This window comes from Bactrocera oleae, chromosome 2 (genome assembly GCF_042242935.1).
Source record: "Bactrocera oleae isolate idBacOlea1 chromosome 2, idBacOlea1, whole genome shotgun sequence".
In the NCBI taxonomy this organism is placed as follows: domain Eukaryota; kingdom Metazoa; phylum Arthropoda; class Insecta; order Diptera; family Tephritidae; genus Bactrocera; species Bactrocera oleae.
The window spans coordinates 76,086,971-76,111,891 of record NC_091536.1 but is presented as its reverse complement, the minus strand read 5'-3'; the positions used below and the strand labels follow the sequence as shown (position 1 = coordinate 76,111,891).

The 24,921-nt window shown below is 31.4% G+C and overlaps 4 protein-coding genes across 6 annotated transcripts; 2 read left to right on the top strand and 2 right to left on the bottom strand.

Annotated features, from left to right (window-relative positions):
• The first annotated feature begins 119 nt into the window (after nucleotides 1–119).
• Nucleotides 120–13,416, top strand: LOC106619137 (GTP-binding protein Di-Ras2). Its single transcript, XM_014237128.3, has 5 exons — nucleotides 120–607; nucleotides 3,619–4,095; nucleotides 10,379–10,564; nucleotides 10,744–10,914; nucleotides 11,193–13,416. The coding sequence occupies exons 2-5, from the start codon at nucleotides 3,895–3,897 to the stop codon at nucleotides 11,352–11,354; spliced, it is 720 nt and encodes a 239-aa protein (XP_014092603.1). The 5' UTR covers nucleotides 120–607; nucleotides 3,619–3,894; the 3' UTR covers nucleotides 11,355–13,416.
• Nucleotides 13,417–18,025: 4,609 nt separating this feature from the next.
• Nucleotides 18,026–21,785, bottom strand: LOC106619143 (uncharacterized). Of its 2 annotated transcripts, none has more exons than XM_014237136.3 (6): nucleotides 21,384–21,785; nucleotides 20,987–21,226; nucleotides 20,688–20,828; nucleotides 20,478–20,620; nucleotides 20,277–20,407; nucleotides 18,026–20,219 (listed from the first exon to the last, which is right to left on the bottom strand). In XM_014237136.3, the coding sequence occupies exons 1-6, from the start codon at nucleotides 21,666–21,668 to the stop codon at nucleotides 19,684–19,686; spliced, it is 1,476 nt and encodes a 491-aa protein (XP_014092611.2). In that variant the 5' UTR covers nucleotides 21,669–21,785; the 3' UTR covers nucleotides 18,026–19,683. The 2 variants fall into 2 exon arrangements, with proteins under 2 accessions (XP_014092611.2, XP_014092612.2); XM_014237137.3 differs by having other exon boundaries at nucleotides 21,339–21,459.
• A 100-nt stretch (nucleotides 21,786–21,885) lies between these two features.
• LOC106619145 (coiled-coil domain-containing protein 12) lies at nucleotides 21,886–22,565 on the top strand. The gene is made up of 2 exons (XM_014237140.3): nucleotides 21,886–22,074; nucleotides 22,143–22,565. Exons 1-2 carry the CDS (start codon nucleotides 21,938–21,940, stop codon nucleotides 22,492–22,494), a joined length of 489 nt encoding a protein of 162 aa, XP_014092615.1. The 5' UTR covers nucleotides 21,886–21,937; the 3' UTR covers nucleotides 22,495–22,565.
• On the bottom strand, nucleotides 22,495–24,448 carry Sas-6 (Spindle assembly abnormal 6). 2 transcript variants are annotated; one of them, XM_036368553.2, is made up of 6 exons: nucleotides 24,216–24,448; nucleotides 23,819–24,157; nucleotides 23,454–23,752; nucleotides 23,147–23,354; nucleotides 22,770–23,092; nucleotides 22,495–22,707 (listed from the first exon to the last, which is right to left on the bottom strand). In XM_036368553.2, exons 1-6 carry the CDS (start codon nucleotides 24,381–24,383, stop codon nucleotides 22,623–22,625), a joined length of 1,422 nt encoding a protein of 473 aa, XP_036224446.2. In that variant the 5' UTR covers nucleotides 24,384–24,448; the 3' UTR covers nucleotides 22,495–22,622. The 2 variants fall into 2 exon arrangements, with proteins under 2 accessions (XP_036224446.2, XP_014092614.2); XM_014237139.3 differs by having other exon boundaries at nucleotides 22,759–23,092; nucleotides 24,216–24,442.
• Between the last annotated feature and the right edge of the window lie 473 nt (nucleotides 24,449–24,921).

The window sequence follows — 24,921 nt, the reverse complement described above, 5'->3', positions numbered from 1 at the left end:
CTTAAATTCAAACCATAATTTGGGTATCAACGAGTTACGTCTATTTTTTATAACACATGTATTAACTGCTATTTTTCAACAATTTTTTTTCTATTCTAACAGCATGCACTTGCAGCTGGCAATGCTAACCATAAAGTTCCCTCAATGTATAACAGTTTTGACACAGATGGGATATTTCATTTGCTCTGCGCCTAAAAACAAACCAATAAATGTGTCAAACAGAGAATGCAATTTCTTGCTGCTTCTTCCCGTTTCGTACGCGTATCGTGTGTGTTGTACTTTTTCTCATCGTCGTTGTTGAAATTAAAAATCTATTGTTTTTAACTTCATACATTTTTGTTTTTCAAACGAAATCAAAAACACAAAACAACGAAATTGTTTCTTCCTCGTAATCGCCGACAACGTATAATCGTTAAATTTCTCCAAAATGTGGCCCAAACGAATTGTGAACAACGAATTTTTCGCCGTGTGTCGGTTGTGAATCTCGGAATAAACGAATAAGCGAACAAATCGACAAAAGAAAAATATATCGAGCCAACTTTTAGGCGTATATACGTCAGCTGAAAGCTGAAATCTTCAAGCTGTTAATTTGCGGCGTGATAAACAAGTTTGCATATTAATTTAATACATTTTCATAAGTATATATATATTCGTAAAGCATATTCAAAGGTTTCGACACATTATTTATAATGTAATTGGTTCATTTCAATTTTCTCTACTAGTAAAAGTCATTCACTAAACACCCACTAAGCAACACGCATACTTCTACAGACTCATAAACAAACACACCCGCTTTGGAGTGCAGCAACCGTGTACAAACCTTGAAAAGCCAAGAAGGTGGTCATAATATGAGAGAAAAGTGCATTAGGCATGGATTCTTTTGTCACCTTCAACTCTCGATGCGGTACCAACTTCAAGGGTACAGCGCGTGGCAGTACGACACACACACACGCACATAGTTGCTCAGTTATAGGGGTGGTTCCGGTGATTGCGCTCTGCGAAGTGTGACATTTACTAGGTGCATTCTTTCATTAACAACGGCCACGCATTTGCGTGTGTAATTAATACTCCTACTTAAGTCTCATAATTGAGCAGTAACTCTCTAAACCGCTGCCCCAGCGCTTTCGAACACACCGCTACCGCCTGGCCTGCCACAATTGTCCATCGTTTGAGTATTTACTTTCTTTGTTTCTCGGCAAAGCCAACCAACACCCCACTCACCCAACAAATACATACGAAAAATAAACACACGCACACACACACACACTCAAGCGCATTCGTATTATTATGGAGAGCTTTGTGTGTGTGTGTGTGTGTGTTAAGAGCCAACCTTAACCCACGATTAATGCCACTTTTCCAAGCATTAGATGCTATAAAGTGGGATTCTCTGCCCATCACCATTGCAACTGCAATAACAACAACAACAACAACAATATTTATCTAACACAAACACCACGCACAGACACCCGCTATCAGCTGTCATTACGTGGGAAATCAGTGCAATAAAGTGGTCGCCGCAGTGAGCTTTTTGGCGGAAGAATTGAGCTCGAGTTAATAATCAAACAATTATTTTAAAAAACTTAAATGAAAGTTACAAAAAAATAGAATCAAAATTTTTAGTAATTAAAAAAAATATAAATGAAAGCAAAATAAATAATCAGAATAAACAAAAATTTAAATAAAGGAAATAGATATACACACAGTTATGACAAAATAATTCATGAAATTAAAAAAAATATATATACAAAATTAGAAAAAAAATTACCTCGAATAAAAGAAAAAATTTATTAATAAATTAAATTAATTAATTTAATTAATAATATTATATATAACCACATGTTAGACAACAAAAAAAAATATATAAAAAAATTACAGAAATATTATTAAATTATGAAAAAAATTAAAATATATACATATATAAATAATTAAAAAACGTTCAGACTTAATAAGTATAACAATAAAAGAAAGTACCTTTATATTAATTTAAAAAAAAGTTAATTTCAATTGCACCGAAACTATAATACAATTCACAATTACAAAAGATTTCTTACAATAATTCGGAGATTGCACTGTTACCATAGACAATAAGCCTTAACAAATTACTTGAAGATGAATAAGTTTTCCCTACAAGCACTTGGACTCCGATCGTTCTGTTTGTATGGCAGCTATATACTAAAGTGGTTCAATATCGGCGATTCCGACAAATGCGCAGCTTCTTGGGGAGAAATCCATGTGTGCAAAATTACAAATCGATATCTTAGAAACTGAGAGAACAGTTCGCGTATATACAGACAGCTCCTCATGCTGATCATTTACATACACATATATTTTATAGGGTCTCCGACATTTCCTTCTAGGTGTTACAAACTTCGTGGCAAACTTAATATACCCTGTTCAGGGTATAAAAAAACGTATAACGTAAAACAAAAATATCTTCGGTCAGGCGCAACCACTACTCCCTTTGTCATTGGTTCGAAATTTGATTTTGAAAAAATTTCAAATATTTTTGAGCTAACAATTAAATTAAGAGCAAATTGTTGACGAACTGCTGCCAGAAATCTATGATTTTACTTAATTGCTATTACTCCAATATTTACCCCTATAACCGACATTTACCGAATAGCTCGAAATTTGAGACTCAAGTAAGGCACTAAATATATGTATGTCATTATTTCTAAGTACTTTATTCGAGATGCAAAATAACTGCGAAATCAGTGCGAAAAATGCATTATAAAACCACATTACATATTTCCGTAGATCAATATGTCTAATAGAATATATGGTATACGACCATAAATCCACTATGTAAAAGAGGAAGTGGCGTCGTACCACAACACTCACGAGCTAAACAACTTAATTTGTGATTTCTAACCGAACATGAAATGCAAAACCAAAATTCAAACCCTTGGAGATATGATTAGCAGTTTGCGGCACGACCATACATGAGCGTTTGGCAACTGGCATATGGAATGCTGCGACAGTGTGACACAAGCGAGTATCAGTGACAACGGTGTTGTTGTACACTAGCAGGCTTCGGACGCAGTTGTTGTTGGCAAAACGTAGCTGCCCACACACAGAATGTTCTCAGTGAACACGCATCTGCATGAAAGTGCTGCAACACAGGAGCGCAGGCTCTTCAGTCCCCAGTCCGCAGGCTCTACAGTCCCCACAGCTGTCAGCCGGCTGTGTTGGCTTACAAACACAAACACGCATAAGCGCTTTTATGTATATGTATATCGTATTTTGTATGTATTTACGTAAGTTTCAATGTTTCGCCAGTTGCATGTGGACAATTTGCGTGAATACAAAGTGTAGAAGTGAATTAGTGAGACGACTGAACTCTTCGAAAACGCATGGCAATCACACGCAATGTATAAGTGTCCATTGTAAGCGGTTAACTGTAATCATTTAGCTTGTGTGAAGCGAAATAATCGTAAACACATTCCGTGTAGATAAATGTTAATTAATATTTCACGAAGGTTATGAAAAAACAAAAAAATTAAACTTGTATGAAAGCTTACTAAAGTAAAAAGTGAACAAAGTGTTTAAAAGCTTATTATAATATATATTTTTTTTCATTGCAAATAAGTGTTTCTTTTCATTGTAATTTTCTTATAGAATTCAAAAGATGGCAAGCGTGATGTCAAATCGTAATAACGTCAGTTGAATTGACCAAATTTAAAACGTGTACAACAACATCAAAAACATAGCAATTAATTTTATTAAAAAGTGCTTAAGTAAATTATTTAAAGTAAGCAGTGTTTTATAAAGCAGAAAGAAAGCAAGCAAAAGTGGGTGAAACTTGCTTTACTTTCACATAAGCTTTTCAAACCCCCCGTTGTACAACGCCTATAGCATCGCTAAACGAATTGTAATACATCATCAGTTGTCACGATGGCCGATAAAGGAAAGGAAACCCCCAAAAATACGGAACAAAAGAACCAAGTGACCCGCGCCATGCCCGAACAGAGCAATGACTATCGTGTTGTTGTGTTTGGTGCCGGTGGTGTGGGTAAGAGCTCGCTGGTCTTACGTTTTATTAGGGGCACCTTCCGCGAAACGTACATACCGACCATTGAGGACACTTATCGACAGGTAAGTGCTTTCTACAACATTTATTTATAAGGATAGTGAGTAAGAAAAACATATTTTTTTACAAATGTGACTTTATTCCAGACAATGCGTTATATTTCAAACACAAAATAATATTCAATTCTCTTTGAAGCTCTTTCTTAAGTCAAACTAACGAACGAATTGATCTGGTTTATTCTTCGAGTTTTTCAAAAACCATATATTGGTGTATGCATTAATTCGTGCGGTTTTTTTTCTCGGAAATTAAGACTTTATTGTGAAAAAATGTTCAAAGTATTGGCTATCGGAAGCTACGATGTTTGCCCATCTTTCTGGCAGTTTCTGGGTCCCATCCCAAAAGAACTTTTCCGGCTTGGAGGTCAAGAAAGAATCGATCTGATACCCTGTTTTGAAGTGAAACGTACTCCGGTGAAGGCATTCTGCATTGATCTGAACAAGTGGTAAACGGAAGGTGGTATGTCTGGGCTATAAGGCGGGTGAGGTAGAACTTCCCACCCACAGTTTTCCAAATAGTTTTTAACTGGCCTTGAAACATGTGGCCGAGCGTTGTCATGATGAAAAATTATTGATTCGTGTCTGGTCGCATATTCTGGTCGTTTTCCCGCGATGGCCTTTTCCAAACGAATTAATTGTTTTCGGTAGAGGTCCGCATTGATCGTCTGACCCGATTTCTATAGCTCATAATAGAACACACCCTTGTGGTCCCACCAAATACATAACCTTGGGATCATGGGTATTCGGCTTTGCCGTGGATGTTGATGGTTGGCCGGGCTTCACATACGATCTCTTGCGCTTTGGGTTATCATAATGAATCCATTTTTCATCGCCAGTGACAATCCGATGCAAAAATGACTTCTTTTGGTGGCGTTGAAGCAACATTTCCGACATGCAGAATCGACGTTCGACGTCTCTTGGCTTTAATTCATAATTTAATTTAATTCATAAGGCACCCAATTTCCAAGCTTCTGTTTTATGGCAAATTATATTCTTTTCGAAGGTAATACTTCTCGATACCTTTAAAGTTGAACCATAGGTCTTTTGCTTCATAATAGGCTTCAGTATCACAGGTGGTCTCTGCAAATTCGCTAAATATTTATAGAGAATAATTAAAGAGTTTTTAATAAGCAAAACGATAAAACCTACGCAAAAATTTTAAATGATCAAAAAAATGTTTTTCAAAGCGTTCAACGTGGTCAGCATCCAGATGCTGTAATGGTTTGGTGTGGCGCCTCTCGTAAAGGCGTTACACCTATTCACTTTTGTGAAAAGCTGGTGAGTGGCTTTAAAGTAATATTTCTGGTTTGATAGCTGCAGATTACTGGCCGTCGGAAAGTCCAGATTTAAATTCATTGGACTTCGGTTTGTAGTCAGAGTTAAAGAACATAGCCTGTCAAGTACCTTATAAAAATTTGGGGAGACTGGCCGTATCGTTTCAAGGCTTGTGTGAAAGCGAAAAGTGACCATTTCGAATTAATTTTTCCGAATTGCTCATGAGTTATATGCATTAGTAAACAAAATTAACTTTAATAAAAAATTGCTTTTAAAAATAAACGAAATATGAATGTTTTAACTCGCCAACCCACAAAATTTTTAATTTATTTCCACTAAAACATTATTTGTTTTCTTATATTCAGCGCTTAAAACTGCAACTATTTAATTTCCTAATCAAGCCCAATTAAACGTTAACTGAAGGCAGCGACTTTTTCAAGATTGCTTTGCTTAAATTTATTTTTTTAAGATCTTCACCCATTCATATTTACATGTCAATAGAAACCGTTGTCTGCATTGATAAACAAGTATTAGTATATATTACCATATAAATCGGTATATAACTATCGATGTGTGTGTACAAAATCTTAAGGGAAAACACTGAACTTCAACAAGTTGTTTATTTAATTCTTTGTTTTGCTGATTGACTTCCATTTACTCATACACACACTCGCACACCGACAAGCAAAGCTATGAAACACGCAGCGTGTCACATTCGAATCGATTATCTTTTAAACGGTGAAATATTGCACAAGCTTGCCTGTATACAGTTATATATGTATTAACTTACATACATACATATACAGCGTGCCACTGAGGGGGAAACGTCAGCCTGGCTTCGAGTTGCTCGGTTATAAATAAGCCAATAGACGCACCGTGCACGCATAGAATTTAATTTAAACCATTTTAATAGGTGCAATCATGCATACGTTTACACGCGGCCTGAAAGAAAAATCTCCACACACCAAATATATGTATATAAATGATTGCAGTAGACACTCTTGCAAGAAACTTAAGATTTACGAAAATATTATTGTGGTAAAATAATATATGGCCGGCAAAATGTCAGATCGATTTCTCAAAAACTAAGAGAATAGTTCGACCGACAGACGGAGGGCAGACATATACAATATATATTTTATAGGGTATCCGAAATTTCCTTCTGAGTTTAATAAACTTCTTCAAAATTATTATTTATTGTTCAGGATATGACAACAACCGCCTTTCATTTTTGAGATAATTATATATAATATTTAAAAATTATTTAGAATACATTATCAATCAAGTGGGCGCCTTAATTAGTCACAACCAAATTATCGCTCGAGCGGCATCGAAATATTTTAGAAAAGATTTTTGCCTTGAGCAATTGGTTCCAATATTGTTTCCACTTTGCTTTTCAAACAAATGTTATGGGGAATCAAAACAGAAAATCTAGGTACTCAGAGAATGTTTCCTATTTTTAATATTAGGCTCTTGAACCTTAAACTAACCTAACCTAACCTAAAAGCAAATAATTTTAACATGTCGTTAAGAATACTTTTTTAAAAGCTAAACGCGACTGATATTTTTATGCGACTTTATGTTAGATAATTAGTTCTTATTTTACTATTAACTCACTCAATTTTCGTTCAATATATAATATATATTTTTTAATCATAGTTCCTTGTATCATGGCTGTACTGTACTTACATGAATACACCTACATTTTTACACAAACGGATAAGCAAATGCGCATAATAGACTCGTCAACACATAATTCATAGATCTGCGTAGGTGAAGCTTTTGTGCGGCACAAAGGCAGCGCCACCAAGTACCAAAATTAATGACAATCCAATGCAGACTCCGACAGTAAAAGAGTAGTATTGGTTTACATTCAATTAAATAAAATCTTCGACGATTACATTCGCTAAAAACTCGACTGATCCAATCAGAAATTATTATTAATCATATAGCTAAAAAATAATAAACAAAATAATTAATTACGAAAAAAAAGCTGGAAGTATTTAGCTTACAATTCCATTACCATACATAATTAAATTTTTTTTTCATTGAATTAATTTTAATAATATTTGAAGAACACATGAACGATCAAGAATTTTGTAAAAACTAAAATTTTGAAAAATATATCTTTTCATTCATTTTCATTATTTGGCTTAAAGGTTGTTTACTAATTATGTATACTCTGAACAGGATATATTAAGTTTGCCATGAATATGCATGTCGGAGCTTATAAAATAATATAAATATGATCAGCGTGATAAGTTGTGTCGATTTAGTCATGTCCGTCTGTCTGTATATGCATGAACTAGTCCTCAGGTTTTGAAATATCTTTCTGAAATATTGCACGCGTTCTTTTCTCCCCTAAAGCTGCACATTTATCGGAACGGCCTATATCGGACTACTACTGCTTGTAGCTGCCATAGAAACTGATCAATCAAAATCAAGTTCTTGTGAGGAAATTTTTTTATTTGTGAACGATATTCTATTCTAGCTTCGTTGCCATCAAAGCTAACGTGTTTTCGTGTTATTTTATTTTGTGTGCGACACATCGCTACTTCAGTTGGTATTAGTTAATTTACTGTAAACAAAATAAAGCACACCTACGCATGTTGATTTGGCTTTTATCAAACATAAATATTTTGGAACTCTACGTTTTCTATATAAAGGACAAATTTATTTTTAATTTGTATATTATTATCATTTCAAGCGAAATGTGACTGTTTGTTTGATTATGGTAATTACGTTTAAAAGGAAACTAATTTGCTTTGTGACCGAATGGAACTAAATATAGAGCTAGTGATTGCTCATGCGAAATGAAATAAAATAATATGGGAAACTAATTAGTTTTAAAATAAGTGTTCTTGGTTTATAATTGTACGTAAGTACCTATATTCACAGAGGTAGGAAAGTTACGTTGAACATCGGGAACATCGGGAAACAGGTAATTCCCTGGTATAAATTCGTAACGATTTTTGTATTCTTGCAACATGTTGTTACGGAGTAAAATAGTATCGCCTAAAACTAATCGAGATAGATATAAGGGTATATATATTAGGGTGGAGCGAAACATTTTTTTTTTTGCTTAGCCTAAGGGTAAAATTTGTAGATTATAAAAAAATAATAATTTTGGGAGAAAAAAATTTTAACTTGAAATTTACTTTAAAAGTAAATGAGCCGCCTCTAGATGTTAAAAAATGGTTTCTTTTTTTTTAAATTTTCTTTTTTTATAATGATGATAAGTGTCTGTCCATCTATTCGTGAAAATTGTTATTTGGTACAGAGGATTCCAGCAGCAAGGGTCTCTTGACGGCTAATATAATCGGTTTAATGTGCATATCTCCTAAGCCACTAAAGCTACAATAACCAAATTCGAAAACTTTTACGAAAAACATCGGCCAATCTGTGGGATATATAATTGATATTTGGAGAGAATCCTTTCCTTATAATAGTATGCCCTTATGTCAAAAATGGGTCGAATCGGGTTCATAATCATCAAAGCCACCATATACCTAATATAAAGACTTTCAAACTTCCGGCTAACTTTATACCACGTATATCAGCCAATAACTAAGTTGTCTTAATAAAATTGAGTGAGCGTGTTTTTCCAATAAAAGTGCATCTTGGATAGAATCTGGTGAAATTTTGTCCTTGCCCACAAATAACTAATATCAGGATTTTCCACCATTCTGCTGAATTTACTCCATATATATTGATGATGGTATGTGAGGTACAGTAATGAAATCCAGTTAGCATTTTATTCTTTTAATAGTAAAAGGTACTGCTAAAAATGGATAAAATCGAGTCAATACGACACCTATGTATCTCCCATATACCTAATATAAGACTTTCAAATTTGCCTTGATTTTGGCTTGCTTAAATAAAAGTTTTGCTCACTGTGCTAGGCTTATGGGATATGAAGCCCGAAAAAAAGTGAATTTTCCAGAAAACTTCTTCTGAGAAAACTTTTAAATTTATTGATCCAAAAATTCATACACATATTATGGTATCTGTTAGCTATATTTTAAGACTTAGTACGAGTAAAAATATTTATTTGGAAAAGAGCTATAGCTGATCTCCGAAAGCTCCTCTCAAAAAAGACGTTTTGCGGTGACCACTATATCTCTGAACTGGATCATCTGAAATTAAAAAACCAAACAGATTTTGTTAAAGTAATGTTAATGTTCGTTAAAGTAATTAATCGAAGGAATAAGCAAACTAGATTTTTTTGACAAAATGGCGGTTTCTCAAAAAAGCAAAATCGACTTTTCACCGAAATTTCGGCCTTAAACTGTTTATAAGAACAAAAATATTTATCGGAGAGAAAAAATCATAGATCAATTACTACAAAATATATTTTAAGAAGCTCATGTTACAATTTGAGACTAATCGGTTTAGCCTCTCTGAAACGCTTTTTTAAATTTGCGTGTAACTTCGAAAACATTCACCGGAACGATATGAAATTTACTGTGTGTATTCTTAGATATATGTATATACATTAAGAAATAAAAATTAAAAAATAAATCGATTTTTTGAAAATTCTAACTGTATGTAATCCCATAGTAACTTTCAGGCATATCGCAGACACCGTGGCGTATGAGTGACATAAATCACAATTCGCTCTTGTAGGTCAGACAATAACAATGAAAAGTGCTCAATGGAGCAAATTAAGAACTCAAGTGTATAGCATTCACTTCAGTCATCCTTTCAGATAGCTGTAAAGCTCATTTAAATGACCTTCCCGGTGGATGGCTAATGCTCATCCATTTATATTATATCAGACATTTATACTGCAAAATGAGTACCATATACATATGTATGTATGTAGGTGCATTTGTATATTATATTTATTTGTGATTCATTACCAGCATGTAATTAAAAATGCATTAGTTCTCATAAAATACACATCTGCGACATTTTACAATACATAACGCTAAGATATTGAGCTTAAATTACTTTTGAAAAAGATAACAAAATCTCAATTACCATTTCGCTCATGCTCACAACTCATTTCCATCAGGTAATTAGCTGCAATAAAAATATTTGCACACTGCAAATAACGGACACAACAGGCTCACACCAATTTCCGGCTATGCAAAGACTGTCGATAACCAAGGGTCATGCGTTCATATTGGTCTACTCGGTGTGCTCCAAGCAGAGTTTAGAGGAGCTGCGACCCATTTGGCAGAATATTAAAGACCTTAAGGTAATTGCCAATAGTTTCTACTTCAATTAAGTGCGTCGAGCAAACTATATACATACATATACAAGTATATATATATATATATATGTTTATATATACGTGTGTGTGTGTGTAATGCAAATAGCTAATGTCATTTTCTCTAACTTGAAATTTGTCATTTCAATCATTTTGCCCATGCAAAGGGGCCGGACGTAGTCAATATACCGGTGATGTTGGTGGGAAATAAGAACGATGAAAGCGCCGAGCTACGTGAGGTAACACAAGCTGAGGGGCAGGCACAGGCCACCGCCTGGGGTATATCGTTTATGGAGACATCAGCCAAAACCAATCACAACGTCACCGAATTATTTCAGGTAAGTGTCAAATGGCAAAATGAATGCGTGGAAATATGTGAAATAAGTGTCTGCAGCACCGGCACACACCTGCACGATTGTCTGTATATATGCGCATATGTTTGTATGAGTATGTGTGCGCTTGCTTTTAGAGTTGCGTGCGTATGTTTTGGCAATATTGAAAATGAAATTATGCTAATTTGGTCGAAAGACATTATGACACGTGTGTACTTACCCAAACTGTTCATGTATTTCTCTATATGTAATTGTGTGTGTGTTTGTACATACATACTATATAGGAGCTGCTCAACATGGAAAAATCACGCATTGTATCGCTGCAGTTGGATGTCAAAAAGCATAAGAAACAGAAGAAGGAGAAGAAGGTTAAAGAGAGTAATGGTGCTATACCGGAAAACGGCGACGGCGCAGCCGGTGCCAAGGAGAAATGTCAACTCATGTAAGGCTGTCAGCGTGTATGGCAGAAGCTTAACGCGTCAACTGTGCTTAGCAGAGGTAACCATGTTGTTGGAGTTAGTGAATGAATGGCCGCGATGCAAGCCCAACTTGCGCCTTTCAAATATACGCAGATACACAAACACATATATGCATATATACACATGTATGTGTATGTGAAAATGGTGGTAAAAGCACCAGCGGCACTAGGGCAAGTTTGTTGACAATTATACTCGTTTTGAATTCACTTCAAATTAGCTTTAAAAAAAAAAACAATTTTAACTTATACTCAAATGTTACATATTTTAATTATTTATTTATTAGAGTAATTTAGGCTAATAAAGTGCGTATTATATAATTATTTAAGCATTAAAGGTGTATATACCTATATATACATATAATATATATACTGCATCTAGCTGCATGTAGAGTGCATTTGTAAATTTTCAATATGTTGTTAAGATTTATTAGAGCGTACCAAAGAGATTTTCAGGGGCCATTTCATAATTACATACATTAAATACAAAAAAAATTTTTGCACACCGAGTAAAGGAAGTTCATCTAAAGGAAAATTCGGGAAAAATACATTGAAACCCATATATACCTGCAGAGAAGTCTGATGAAAAGTTCATAAATACTAATTTTATTTATCAACAAAAAGTTTGCAATACGCCAAGAAACTGAAACAAATTTATAGAGCCATTTCATTGAGTTTTTATTGCAGAGTACATCCCTACAAAAATTTAAATATCTGCCTTTTTGAACATAAAATATAACATTTAACTAATTTTTACAAATATTAACTCTAGTTTAAAACGAATGCTATAATCAAAATTTTATTTAAAAACGTATATAAAAAATATCTATCGACTGCCGTGTATTCCGATGTTACTAAAACAACGAAATCGAAGTTTGTTTTTCTTCATATTTATTTTCTAAAAAAGAAATAGAGAGTATTTCACCCAAAAAAACATTTTCGTTTACAAAACAACTGAAAAAATATGCCAACAATTTAAAAGCACTTGAATATTATTTATATGGAGCCATATTCGAGATTTAAGAAGAGATTATTTAAAAATTTTTCTAAATATTTTATTTAATAATTAATACTTATATTAATACATTAGTATAAGAATTATTTTTGTTCGATAAGTTCATATTATTTTTTGAAGCATACTTAGAGGCGCGTGGTAATTTTCAAGAATGAACGTTTAAGAGATATCTGATCAGTTACTCTTCCTCTCTTTCTTTCTGCGAGATTTAACAAGAGATTCTTCTGAAATTTTCCAATTATTTGTTATAAATACCTACATTAATACATTATTATAACATGAAATATATATATATGTATATGTTCATCAATATTTTTGTTCCACAATTTTATATTTTCGCCGGCACCTTATATTAGTTAAGCATTTTAAGGCATACTTATAGGCGCGAGAAATTTTACAGAATAAACATGAAATAAATATCTGATCAGTTGCTCTCTATATCTCTTTATATATGTTGTTATGTAAATAATATACATACAATAGCTTAATCTAAACTGTGTAAACTTTTCGGTTTCACTAACGGATTCGTGTGCCATTTTTTCAATTTGATAATCACACAAAATTTAATAATTATATTTTTATTTATTAAACTGATAACACTTGCTTGTCTTGCACTTTAGCTTCAAATATTTACGAGTATATGTACATATATAGTTTGGAAAAAGTTTTAAAAATGATGCCAAATTATACCTTGACTTTTAAAAAAAAAACTTTAATGTTGATAAACTTTTTTTTTAGTAATTTCTAGTTTAGCTTTTGACTTATAATTCATCGAAGAACTCACCAACATCAAAGCACACACACACACTTATATACATATCAAAATCTGCTGTACTTTTTTCTTCTTCAAATCCTAATTGGTTAACTAAAGTCGTTTGGAAATTTCATTAAATAACAAAATTTCAATAAAATATCACAAAAAATAACAACATAAGCAAAAATATAAACTTATAAACTTTTTTATATATATAATACATAGATACTATATAGTGTGTTGCTACTTAAAAAAAATGGTAAAATTATAAAAAAAATTCCAAAATTTCTATTAATATGACTCATTTTTTTTTAAACTAACATTTTGTGTATTTTATTTTTTTTTATTTTATTAGATTTTTGAAATTATTTGTTTTTGAAAACCAATTTTAATATAATAATATTAACACGTTTTTCATGCAAAAATTCGCTTAACTAGTCATTTTTAAATTTGCATATTTTGCTTAGTGCAACACACTATGTGTATTTTAATTTTTATAAAAATAAAAATATCGCTATACGCTATACATACAAACAGAAAATTATCAAAATCAGTACATCTACAAATATATCTACCTATACGTATATGTATCTGTATATATCCTAAACTGTAAAATATAGAGCAGCTGGCTAAACTATAGAGAATCTATATGAATAAATAGCAGGACATGTACCGTTGTCTATGTGCATATTTAAAGCACACACAAAGGCATACATACATAGATATGGTATTTAATCAATATATATACATATATATACACATACTATGCAATCATATATATCATAATTGATACAAACATATACAATATACATATACATATATATATATATATATACTATATACTATATATATATACATATATAAATAGTGGCAAATAATTAGCGTACATACAAACCTATATATACATACATGCTATACCTAAACGAAATGACATAGTTATACAATTACCAGTACTTACTACAATTACTAACAGCAAAAAAAAATAAATCTCTACAAATAAAAATAAACAACAACAAATAGTAAAATAATATTAAATACTTCGCAATAAATTATACATAACATACATACATAAACTAAAACAAACTACATACATGCATAGCACATCCTAAGTATTTTTACACAATTACACACACACAGAAATATAAATGCACTTCAGCCAGCAAGCAGTAGAACTACCAAAGAAAGTTTAAGTATTTATACATAAATGCATAGTTACTCGCATTTGTATGTGCAATGGGCAATTAAATGTATGAACAACACTACTCACAAGCATAAATATATGTTCAAAAGGCGGTGCGTTGTTTCCCAAGTTGATGCTCAGTTTCAAAAAAATTATTCAATGTAGATACTTAAGCAATTGATTCAACTTAAACCGTGCCTAAATCATTTTACTCTTCCCATGTGTTTTATGTGAGACTCTTTGATATTTTGATATTAAGCAACGAACTCTACAACTTCAAAAAAAAACATATTCTAGTGCAAATTTTCCGCGCAACAAAAAGATTCTCGCTTGTCCCATTAAGCCTATCCTTTAAAAGTTATACATCAAATGTAGTGAACATTCATTCAAATGGTTTATATGGTACATACTGTGTTACTCATACAACATGGTGTACTGTATGAATGCAATACATTTGATGCATAAATTTAAATGAGTATAACTTTTAAAGGAAAGTGTTTATGAAAAAAATTACCAGGATCTTTTTTGTAGAGCTGAAAATTTTGTATTAGAATATGAATATTTTCAAAGTGGATGTTTATTTTCTTGTGAGATATAAAATTTAACGCAAAACATAAAAAACTCCGATGTAAAATGTATGGGAGAAGAAATATGAGTTAGGCACGATTTAAACTGAAAATAAAGAGTTTCTTAACGTTGGATTGTTTTTTAAGACAAAAATTCAAACTGCAGAGGACTTTCGCAAAAGAAATGATCAAATTGAGAAATAACGGACACCCTAACATATTTACCCACACCTACAAACATACATATGTATTATGTGAAATAATTTCAATATTTTTGAAATGCACTGCAACTGTTATTCTTTTTATTTTAGCGGAGTGATGGGATTAAATGTACGATTAATATAAATTAAAATTTGCACACCTATACATACATGCATACTTATATATGTAGATGCATGCACACATACGAACTTTATCAACTCAAAGGCTTGAAAAAGAAGTAAATTTAAGTAATTTGTACATGTACCATATAGATTTATTTTTCTAAGCAGCACAGCAACAACAAATCAACCATACATGCACACATATACACACATGCAATATATATATATATACATACTACAATACATGCGAAGAAATTGATTGCTCGAAATACTCAATAATATTTACTAAGTTGAAGTCGATAACGACTTGCATGCGTAGCCCCCGATAAAATTAATAAATAATTCAAGCGAATTACATATACATACATACATATATTTTTTAAAACTAAGTAAATCAATAGGTGAATAAGAAAAGCTTTTAAGCTTTTACGGCTCTTATACAGTTAAGTTATGCGTACCAATAATTTGTGTAAATACTTGTACGTAAACCAACAACAAAAAAGTAAGGAGAAAGAATTAAGGAAAAACATGTGTAATACTTATTTGCTGAATTAACCATTTAAATGAGAATTGAAGGAGTAAAACACTTAAATTAAAAACAAAAACAAACACGCCTTGTGGGTAAGAATTGGATTTTTTTAATTAAAAACTAATAAGTACTGTTCTGCTATTTTAAGCTGAAACTCAAATTTTATTACATGTTATTTATTATTTGTTTTATTCAGAAGCATTTTCACTTATGCAAAAACTTGCATAGCAATTCTTTTGTATTTCTTATGAAACTTGAAGTAGGTAAAATGCAATTTTTTTAGCATTTAAGTTAATTAAAGTGAAATATTATAAAGGTAAACAATTGAATTGAAATTTGCAAAGCTTTAATTGTTAATATAATATTAAAATTAATTAAAACAAAAAAAAAAACATATGCATATAATAATTATACATAATGACTTCTTTGTTCTTGAAGAAAACCAATAAATTTAATTAATTAATAATAGTAATATTTATAAGTTTTTTTGCGCTGATTTAAGCAAAACTAGTTCGTAAGTACAGTAAACATCGAAATAAAACCAAAAACCAAAAAAAAAACATATTTTATGAATAAATGCACCCGAAAATTATACATACTTACAAATAAGCATACATATTTAAAACATAGTTTGATTAAAAATTGATAATTAATAGAAGAGTGCTTTTTTCGCCGTATTCTAACGGATAGTGGAATAATGTATAGAATATTAACAGTTATTAGCAATGATTGCCAATATATACAAGTATTATATTAAGGCAAAAAAAATTTTCAAATAAATAATTAATATCCAATACAAAACTAATTAGTAAAAACTTAAACAAAAAAACGAATATTATTATATTATAAAAATAAAACATTTAATTAATGATAAATTTAAACAAACTAATATTAATAAATAAAATTGAAAAATTAAAAAAAATAATAGACATTAATTAATCATTATTAATAACACCAAAAAATTAATAAAAAATAAACAAAAATTTATTAATAATGAGAAAAAAAATTATATCAATAAATAAAACCAACAAAGAATTAATATTAACAATAAGTATCATCAAAAAATAAATTATATAAAAACAAAAAAAAAAACAATTATTAAAAAATGTAAAAATAATAATAACAAAAATTTTTTAAAATAATAACAATAAATAATAAAAAATTATAATAAATAATAATATTAATAAATCTAACTAACAAAAAATTAATACTAATAAAAAAATTAACCAAAAATCTTTATTTACAAAATATATTACCAAAAAGTATATTTAATGTGTATTATATAAAAAAATAAATTTACTTATAAAAAAAAAGTTAAAAAAAAAGAATTAATTAAAAATTAAAAAAATATAATATGATATTAATAAAAAATTTAATTGCGTATTATATAAAAAAATTATAATATTAAAATAAAACTAACAAAAACTACTACCAAAAAGTTTATTTAAAGTATATTAAAAACCGAAAGCTCAGCTTCAATTATTTTAGTTTTACAATAAACTGCTTAAAAGAAATACGAAAAACCTAATTTCATAGCTTAATAAACATTAAATTGTCACTGCAAAGAAATATACATACGTATTTTGTAACTAATACTAAACAAAATTAATTACTTTAAAAAATTACGGTATTAACTAATAACTTTAAAAAGTACCATACGTATAAAGCGCCTATTTTGATTTGAGGTTATGTTAATGCACTGAATATCAATATTTCAACTCAGCGTACATTTTTCAATTACAAATCGACACATTTGTATTTTTTGCATTACTTTTATCACACATTTGTCTAAATATTAAAATTTTTTTTTTGTAAAAGTTTCGCTACTAAAATAATTAGTTAGTAATATATTCTGCTTTAACTACTTTCAATTTTCAGTTTTTTAACATTCACTTCAGAATTCTCTAATACATGCTTATATATTTTCTAATGGCGTAGCTAAAATGTGCGTTACGGCCGTGGAGGCTCTCATCAACATTTAAAATTTCGTGCTATTTATAAACTTGCACTTTTAATATAACATATTCGTCCGGGTTCTCATAAAAAGTAAAGAAGCTAATGTGTCCAATTCTAAGATTATGATATACCAAATCCGATTATCTAATAAGAGAATTCTAACCAGAGCCGACATCCCAAACTGTAACTGCTGCTTAAATGTAATATTTAAAAAACAAAATTTTAGAGACTTTACAACACCTCTAGCAAACTTAAATGAACTGTAATAAAGTGTGAGTTTCGGGTTCATCTACCATATAATTATAAAAATAAAACTTACTTATTTAAAGAGTTAAGGGTTTGCGTTTGTGTTATTTATTTTATTTCAACTTTTTCATGTCAACAAATCCGAATTACATTTTGCATTTTTACAATATATTTAAACAAAATCGAAAACTGCTCAGCAAAATCTCTGTTAAGTTGATTTAAATATGTAAATAAATATGTATATGATAGTAGCTTGATACTAGCTGGAGAAAAAAGAAAGCTTTATAAATTTGCTAAATGTTTATGAAACTGAACTTAAATAAAACGGCAGCAACTGTAAAGGCATCTGTATGTGGTGTTATGTTACAATTATGTTCATCAAGCAACAAAAAAGATGAAATTGAAGCAATTAAATGCGCTTGACGTCGTCATCACACCGTGTTTTTGTAAAAATACAACGAATAAATAGAAACTTAGTTTATACTTATAAATTGCGTAAATTATATACACATACATGCATTAAAAAAAAATATATATATAGATTATTAATAAAAGCGTATTATATGCGTTAATGTAATAGACGGCAAAACAGACAGAGATAATAACTCACAAAAATGCATACACAAATTATTAATTTAGACATTTCATGTTTAATTTTTTTCAATATAAAACTGAATACATAAAAAACTTAAAATATATATAGCTAATTTATGCGTTTACTTTTTCCTTTGCTGCATTTCATGTCACTTATGCATATTAGTTTTGCAAATGTTAAAAATTTTGCAAATGTATAAAAAAGTGTGCTTTAGCATATATAGAAATAATACAAGCACATTCACATATATAATATGCAATTTTTTTCGTAAGCTGCTGTACAGAGACAAAAAAATTAAGTATATTAGCTGTTTATTTCAAAATGAATGAATTTAAGTACTCAAACAATTAATTATTAAAAATAACTTTAAATAGCAAATACATAACGACAAGAGTCAACACTTATACAAAATTACAAGATATGTATGCATTTGTTGAGAATGCAGTGACCAATAGAAGTAAGCGAGAATGACGGCATGTATTATATAATACTTGTTTGAGCTAATAATAAGCATAATTATACTACACACAAATGCTAGACATAGCTTTACATAAATACGAATAAAAAATAAACAAAACATAATATATGTATATATTTATTATACTTATATAATATAATAATATATTGTAACAAAGAAATTTAAAAATAATGGTTGAAATAAAAATCCAATAATCCAATTAAAAAAAAATTGACGCATTTCATTGTAATAACTTCACTATATAGCACAGAAAAATGTTCAGAAAGGTTATAAATATATATTGTAGTTTCTTTAACGTTGCATTATTATTTGAACTTATTATAGTTGAAATCGTTTACTACTTTTGTGCAGAAATATAAAAAAAAGCAAATTTTAACAGTAGCATTTTTAATTCGTATCACATTGCTTCCTACCATAATTAGCTGTTTGCTTGTAGCTTAGAACATTAATAACGCACTTTACTATCTTAATTAAAATTATTACATTTAACGAGCTTCACTTTTGCATTTTGAAATTGTGTATAACAACATTGTGTTTAACTGTAAACCAATGTGCGTTGTGTGTTAAATTGTAAAGCACAGCGCTTCTGTGAAAAAGTAATAAATTATAAATAAATAATATTATAATATAAAAGCAAAGGTTTGTAGAACTTAGTTTGTTACGCTTCCTTATCCAATACATCTTCCAATTTCAACGTATGTGGTTTTTCAGCACTCTTCGACACATCCTGCTGCTTTGCCGTTGCATTATTGTTAACGATTTCATCTGTTTGTTTATGTGGGGAGCTTTCCTTTGAGTTCGCTTTCTCCTCGGACGTTGAAGACTCAGATGCTGTGTCAGCGCTACCGTTATCTAATGGCGCCAGCAGTTCCTGTACGCCAGATCCCTGCTCGGCTGCTTGTGTTAAAGCCGCCGTGGCGGTTGTATTGCTGATTGAAATCTGGTTCGACGACGTCGCGCCGCTAATGGCGTTCAAAAGTATTCTTAAATTGTCACCAGAAATACGATCTTCATGATGTGCCGTACCTGTGCTTGCAGGGAGGGCACCGCGATGCATTGCGTACTCATGTTGCCGCCATACGCCGTACCAAGCACGTGGACTTAGGATGTATTTAAATGTCAATTTTACAATATAACCTATAAGGAACACTAGCACAGCGCTTGCTATATAGTTGAATGGGAAGCTCAAACTATCTGTAAATTAAATTATTATTTTTTAATTGCTCATAGTGTTGTAAAGTGCTCAATTACTTCGAAGTATTTCCATTGTTTCTACACATTTATCTATTAGAAATGTTAGTTGCGTTAAGAACAAGTCATTTGCATACAAAAGAAACACATGATCGGGTCGACAGAAATTTAAATTTAGTTGACTTGCTTTTCTGGTTAAAAATAAAACAAAAATTAATGTAGTTAATTTCAAGAGTGTACAGTTAATTAACGAATACAAACTTGATATATTCCTTTTTGGTATCTCGGGTCTGTTTCCCGCTGAAAGTAAGCAAGTTTACGATGGGCGTGTACCACATGGGTTCTTGCGCTGCTAACTGTTCATGTCGTGCAATCATTTCTAATAGGCGTTCAGCTTCCAATTTCTGAAAGTTTTTGATAATTAGTTATTGAGGAAACGGATTAACGATATTTAAAATATGTAATACTTACGCGATTACATTCCAAATACGTGTGGAAATATCCGAAGCACACCACTGCTCCTACAATCATTGTAATAATGCCGATTCTATACATTCGATGACAATACCAACCAATTAATAGCAAACCAGCAGCTCCAAGTAAAAATTGAACCTTGAAAATAAACAAAATAAACATGAGACATTTACTGCTGTATATATTTCCATTTCGCGAGTGTATAGGAAATTGAATCCAAAATAACAAGCAACATTCCATATGAAGACTTTACAACCATATCAGAACGTAGAATATGAAACGGTAAGCTCACTCACCTCGGAAACTTTCAATAAATGTCCCAAAACCTTGATGATATCCCAAATAAGGGCAAAAACACCAGTTACTACGTTATCTTTATCAAGATCTGCTTTAGTAGGCGCTCTTGTCTTCGACAGAATTTCTGATAAAATCACATCCAAATCTCGTGGGTCATTTAAGTTTTTGAGCTGTTCTAACTGGGCTGGCAAAGCAGTCAATATTAATGAACGAGTGAATTCTCCAGTCAAGTCATCATGCTAAATATGAAGATATAAAAACACAATTGAAAGGCGAAAACATGTGCATAAATTGTAACAAATTGCCAAATGCCGGCTTGTGTGTGGGGCTATGATGTCATCACCAACTTACATCCATATGTGTTACTACCAAATATCTGTGTAATTAATGACGCACCTTGAAAAAGTCGCTATTAAATAAGTACGCAATGAGTCTTTTATAATACATCAGTGCGACGGCTTCTCCACTATGGCTGTCGCCTTTATATACCAGACATTTCGAGTTTGTCGTATCATCACTTTGATAGTTATATTTGCTATGTTGTGCATTTTGAAGATGTTCTTCACGTCCCCAAGCATCGGGATCAATCCAGCTATCTTCATCCTGTGTACTCTGTACCAATTGATAATTGTAGCCGGCACAAAGAAATAAAACAAAAAGCCACAACTTGTGATATTTCATTATTAACAATCATTTATTTCTTTCTAATGAAAATAAATTTGAGCGCAAATTGTAGCAAAAACTCATATGAATTGACCGAATTTGATTACTTTACACAAACTGTACAACAACAATAACTGTGCAAAAATTGGCAGCATCAGAATGAGAACAGTTTCTTTATGTTGTAATTTGGCAGCACTGATTTGCTTGTAAATGTCAATCTGTATAAACAATTTCTTATTATTTTGTTTGACACGTTTTTATTGTTTTCGCATTTTAATTCATAAAAGATGGATAACGACGAAAATAAATTAGGTAAATTATCAGAAGAGTCTTTAAGGCGTAAGGAACGTTTGCGGCAATTGCGAGAGAAAGCTAATAAAATTGATAAAGAAACAAACAGCGAAGCAGCAGATAAACTTCCAAAGTAACTTTTACCCTTTTTCCAGATATCTTAACTAATATGCTTACTAAAATAAAGTTTTATTTGTACAGACCCATTTTCAGAAGTTATAAACCCCAAAATGAAAATACAGAAGGTGAAGTTTTAGAGCAAGAACCATCGGGTGACATTGAGAAAGCTGTGGAAGATCAACTCGAACTTTTGCGTCAACCTATGGTTATTGACGAAATTGATATAGCAAATTTGGCGCCAAGAAAACCTGACTGGGATTTAAAACGTGATGTGGCAAAAAAATTAGAGCGTTTGGAACGGCGAACACAGAAGGCGATTGCGGAGTTAATACGAGAACGATTGAAGAAAAACCAATCCGACCAAGAATTCTTTCAGGCTGTCAATGTTGGCACAGCACACGCTGGTGAGACAACTGTGGGCGTAGACGATTAGTTAGTATCAAACATAAATTATAGTTTTATATATTATATAAAATTTCATTAAATAACAGAACTTGTACAAAATTACGGTGTGTATTAAATTGCAAAAAGAAATAACCAGTAGTTGATCATTTGCGACGGCTAGAGGTCAGTGGTGGGGTCGACACATGTTGTAGAATATTCTCTTTTCCAGTTGAACTTAATTTCTCGCGTAATGCACTGATTTCTACAAAAATAATTATTTATGAAAGTAAAATACAACAAATTTACAACTTACGTTCACTATACTTTCGCTCCAACGTATTGGCAAATTTTCGCATAGAATCCAGTTGTTGTGGTATTTCTTCGCGCAACGTATCGATAGTAACCCGTGCTTGCGACAATTCCCTTTCTCGCAATTGCAGTAGTTTATCTTTATCTCCAATTGCTTTCTCCTGTTGAAGTGCAACCTCCGTTCGCCAACTAACAGTCTTTTTGAGTTTTATAAGTTCTTGGCTTTGTTTTAAAATTATTTCATTGGCTTTAGATATCTCTTCTGCGGCCATTTCGAGTGCTTTCCGTTTTGTTTGTGAAATTTTTTTCTCCGCCTCAAGTTCAGCGACTACATCGGCCTAACGAAGCAGCTAAAGCTTAAAAGATTTTAAATTTATCAATGTATATGTTACCTTGGCTTTGTCATATTTTTTAATTTTTTCTTGAAGCTCCGAAACATGATTACGAGCATCCGCTAAGTGCATCTCGTTTTTGCGCTCGGTGTTCTTTAACGAAGATACTTCTACGTGTAACCGTTCGACTTGTTCTTTTAGCGAGGAGCTCTGTGATTTAGAGCTAGATAACTCCTCCTTCAGCATCTCAATGTGTTTTTGCTCTTTACTAAAATATACATACAAAAAGATATTCTTAATTACAAAATACTGTTTAGAAAAATGTATCAACTGTCTTTTTTCATTAAATGTCACATTTATAACTCACACTTTTTCTGCTTGCATACTATTTTTGTCAGCATTTAGTTTATCTATTTGCAATTGTAATACCGTAATTGTATTTTGGCTACGTTCATTTTCGATGTGTTTCTGTTCCGCTGCTTTACGCAAACTTTCTTGCAAATGTTTCAACTCTTCGGAGTGACGTTGATTTAAATTTCTTGAGTTATCTACCAAATTCTCCCTCAGCTTCCCATTTTCTGCATTTAACTGGTCAATAGTGCGCAAATGCATGTCGACTTCCTGTTGCAAGGCCTGTATTTGATTTTCTTGAGATTGATTTCGTTTCTAAAATGTTATATATATATATATATATTAGAAGCCGTAGAAACCAAGGGAAAAATACGATATTACCTGTATTACATCAAACCGACTGCTCATATAGAATAATACAACATTCAGGGGGGCAATACGACTAGGTAGACATAAATGGACGAGATTCTTAAAAGTACGCATTTCAATAAATTGCAATTGATAGCCAATGGATTCATCCGCAGAGTTGGACTGTTTCTGTACCAACGCTAATTCAAGCTTTCCCGACCGACAGTCTTGAAGCATTCTTGCCAAATTCTCTATGAAACCAGCAAATGTTACATGTAATGACTGATCTTGCTTCAATTCATTGAATGAACAACCATCCACCGTGGTAATGTACATGCGGCGATGATCGCTTTTCTCCGTCAACCGCAATTGCTGTAATTTATATGTTATTGTTGAACAAATTAATTGTTTTCGATATTTTAAATCTTACAAGCAATCCTTTGAATGAAATCTTCTCGGCACACATAATGCAAAGCTTCTTCATACGTTCACCACCCAAACGAAAGTTAACCATCAGTTCCACTGTTGGTAAAATACTTTCAGTATTGTTGCTACTATTATAATTACAAAAATATTCCTCGTCGGCTGAAGCGTACATTTTATGTGAATGTTTATAAATTGTTTGTTTACTTTCGGTATTCTTTACTATTGCCAACTACATTGTCTCCCATTTTTCTTAATAATGTTGCCAATGTGTTACTTATAGTGCACGGTTATTTTTGTTTGTATAAATTAATATTTAAAAATGTTAACATTAATATAACAGCAGAGAATGTAAAATATATAATACATTCTCTACATTCTCTGAAAACAGTAATATATATGAAGTTTTATTAAAAATTTCGTAATGTATTAATAAACTATTAGCAACATAAGTTTTAGCATGGACGAAATCGACGGATACGAAGTGTTTCAATTCTATAAAATATTACACGCTCCATTTAATTGACCTGACAAAACATTTACTAACGTCATTGCAGTTCGAATTGCCAAAAATCGAGCGTGTCGGCAGAGAATGGAGCATAGAATGTAGATTAAATTCTCTGGAGAATGTGCATATTCTAATGGCGGTTTATAATATTACCAGAGAACGTATATATAACTTTTTATCTTTGTTGTTTAGAACTGATGGCAAC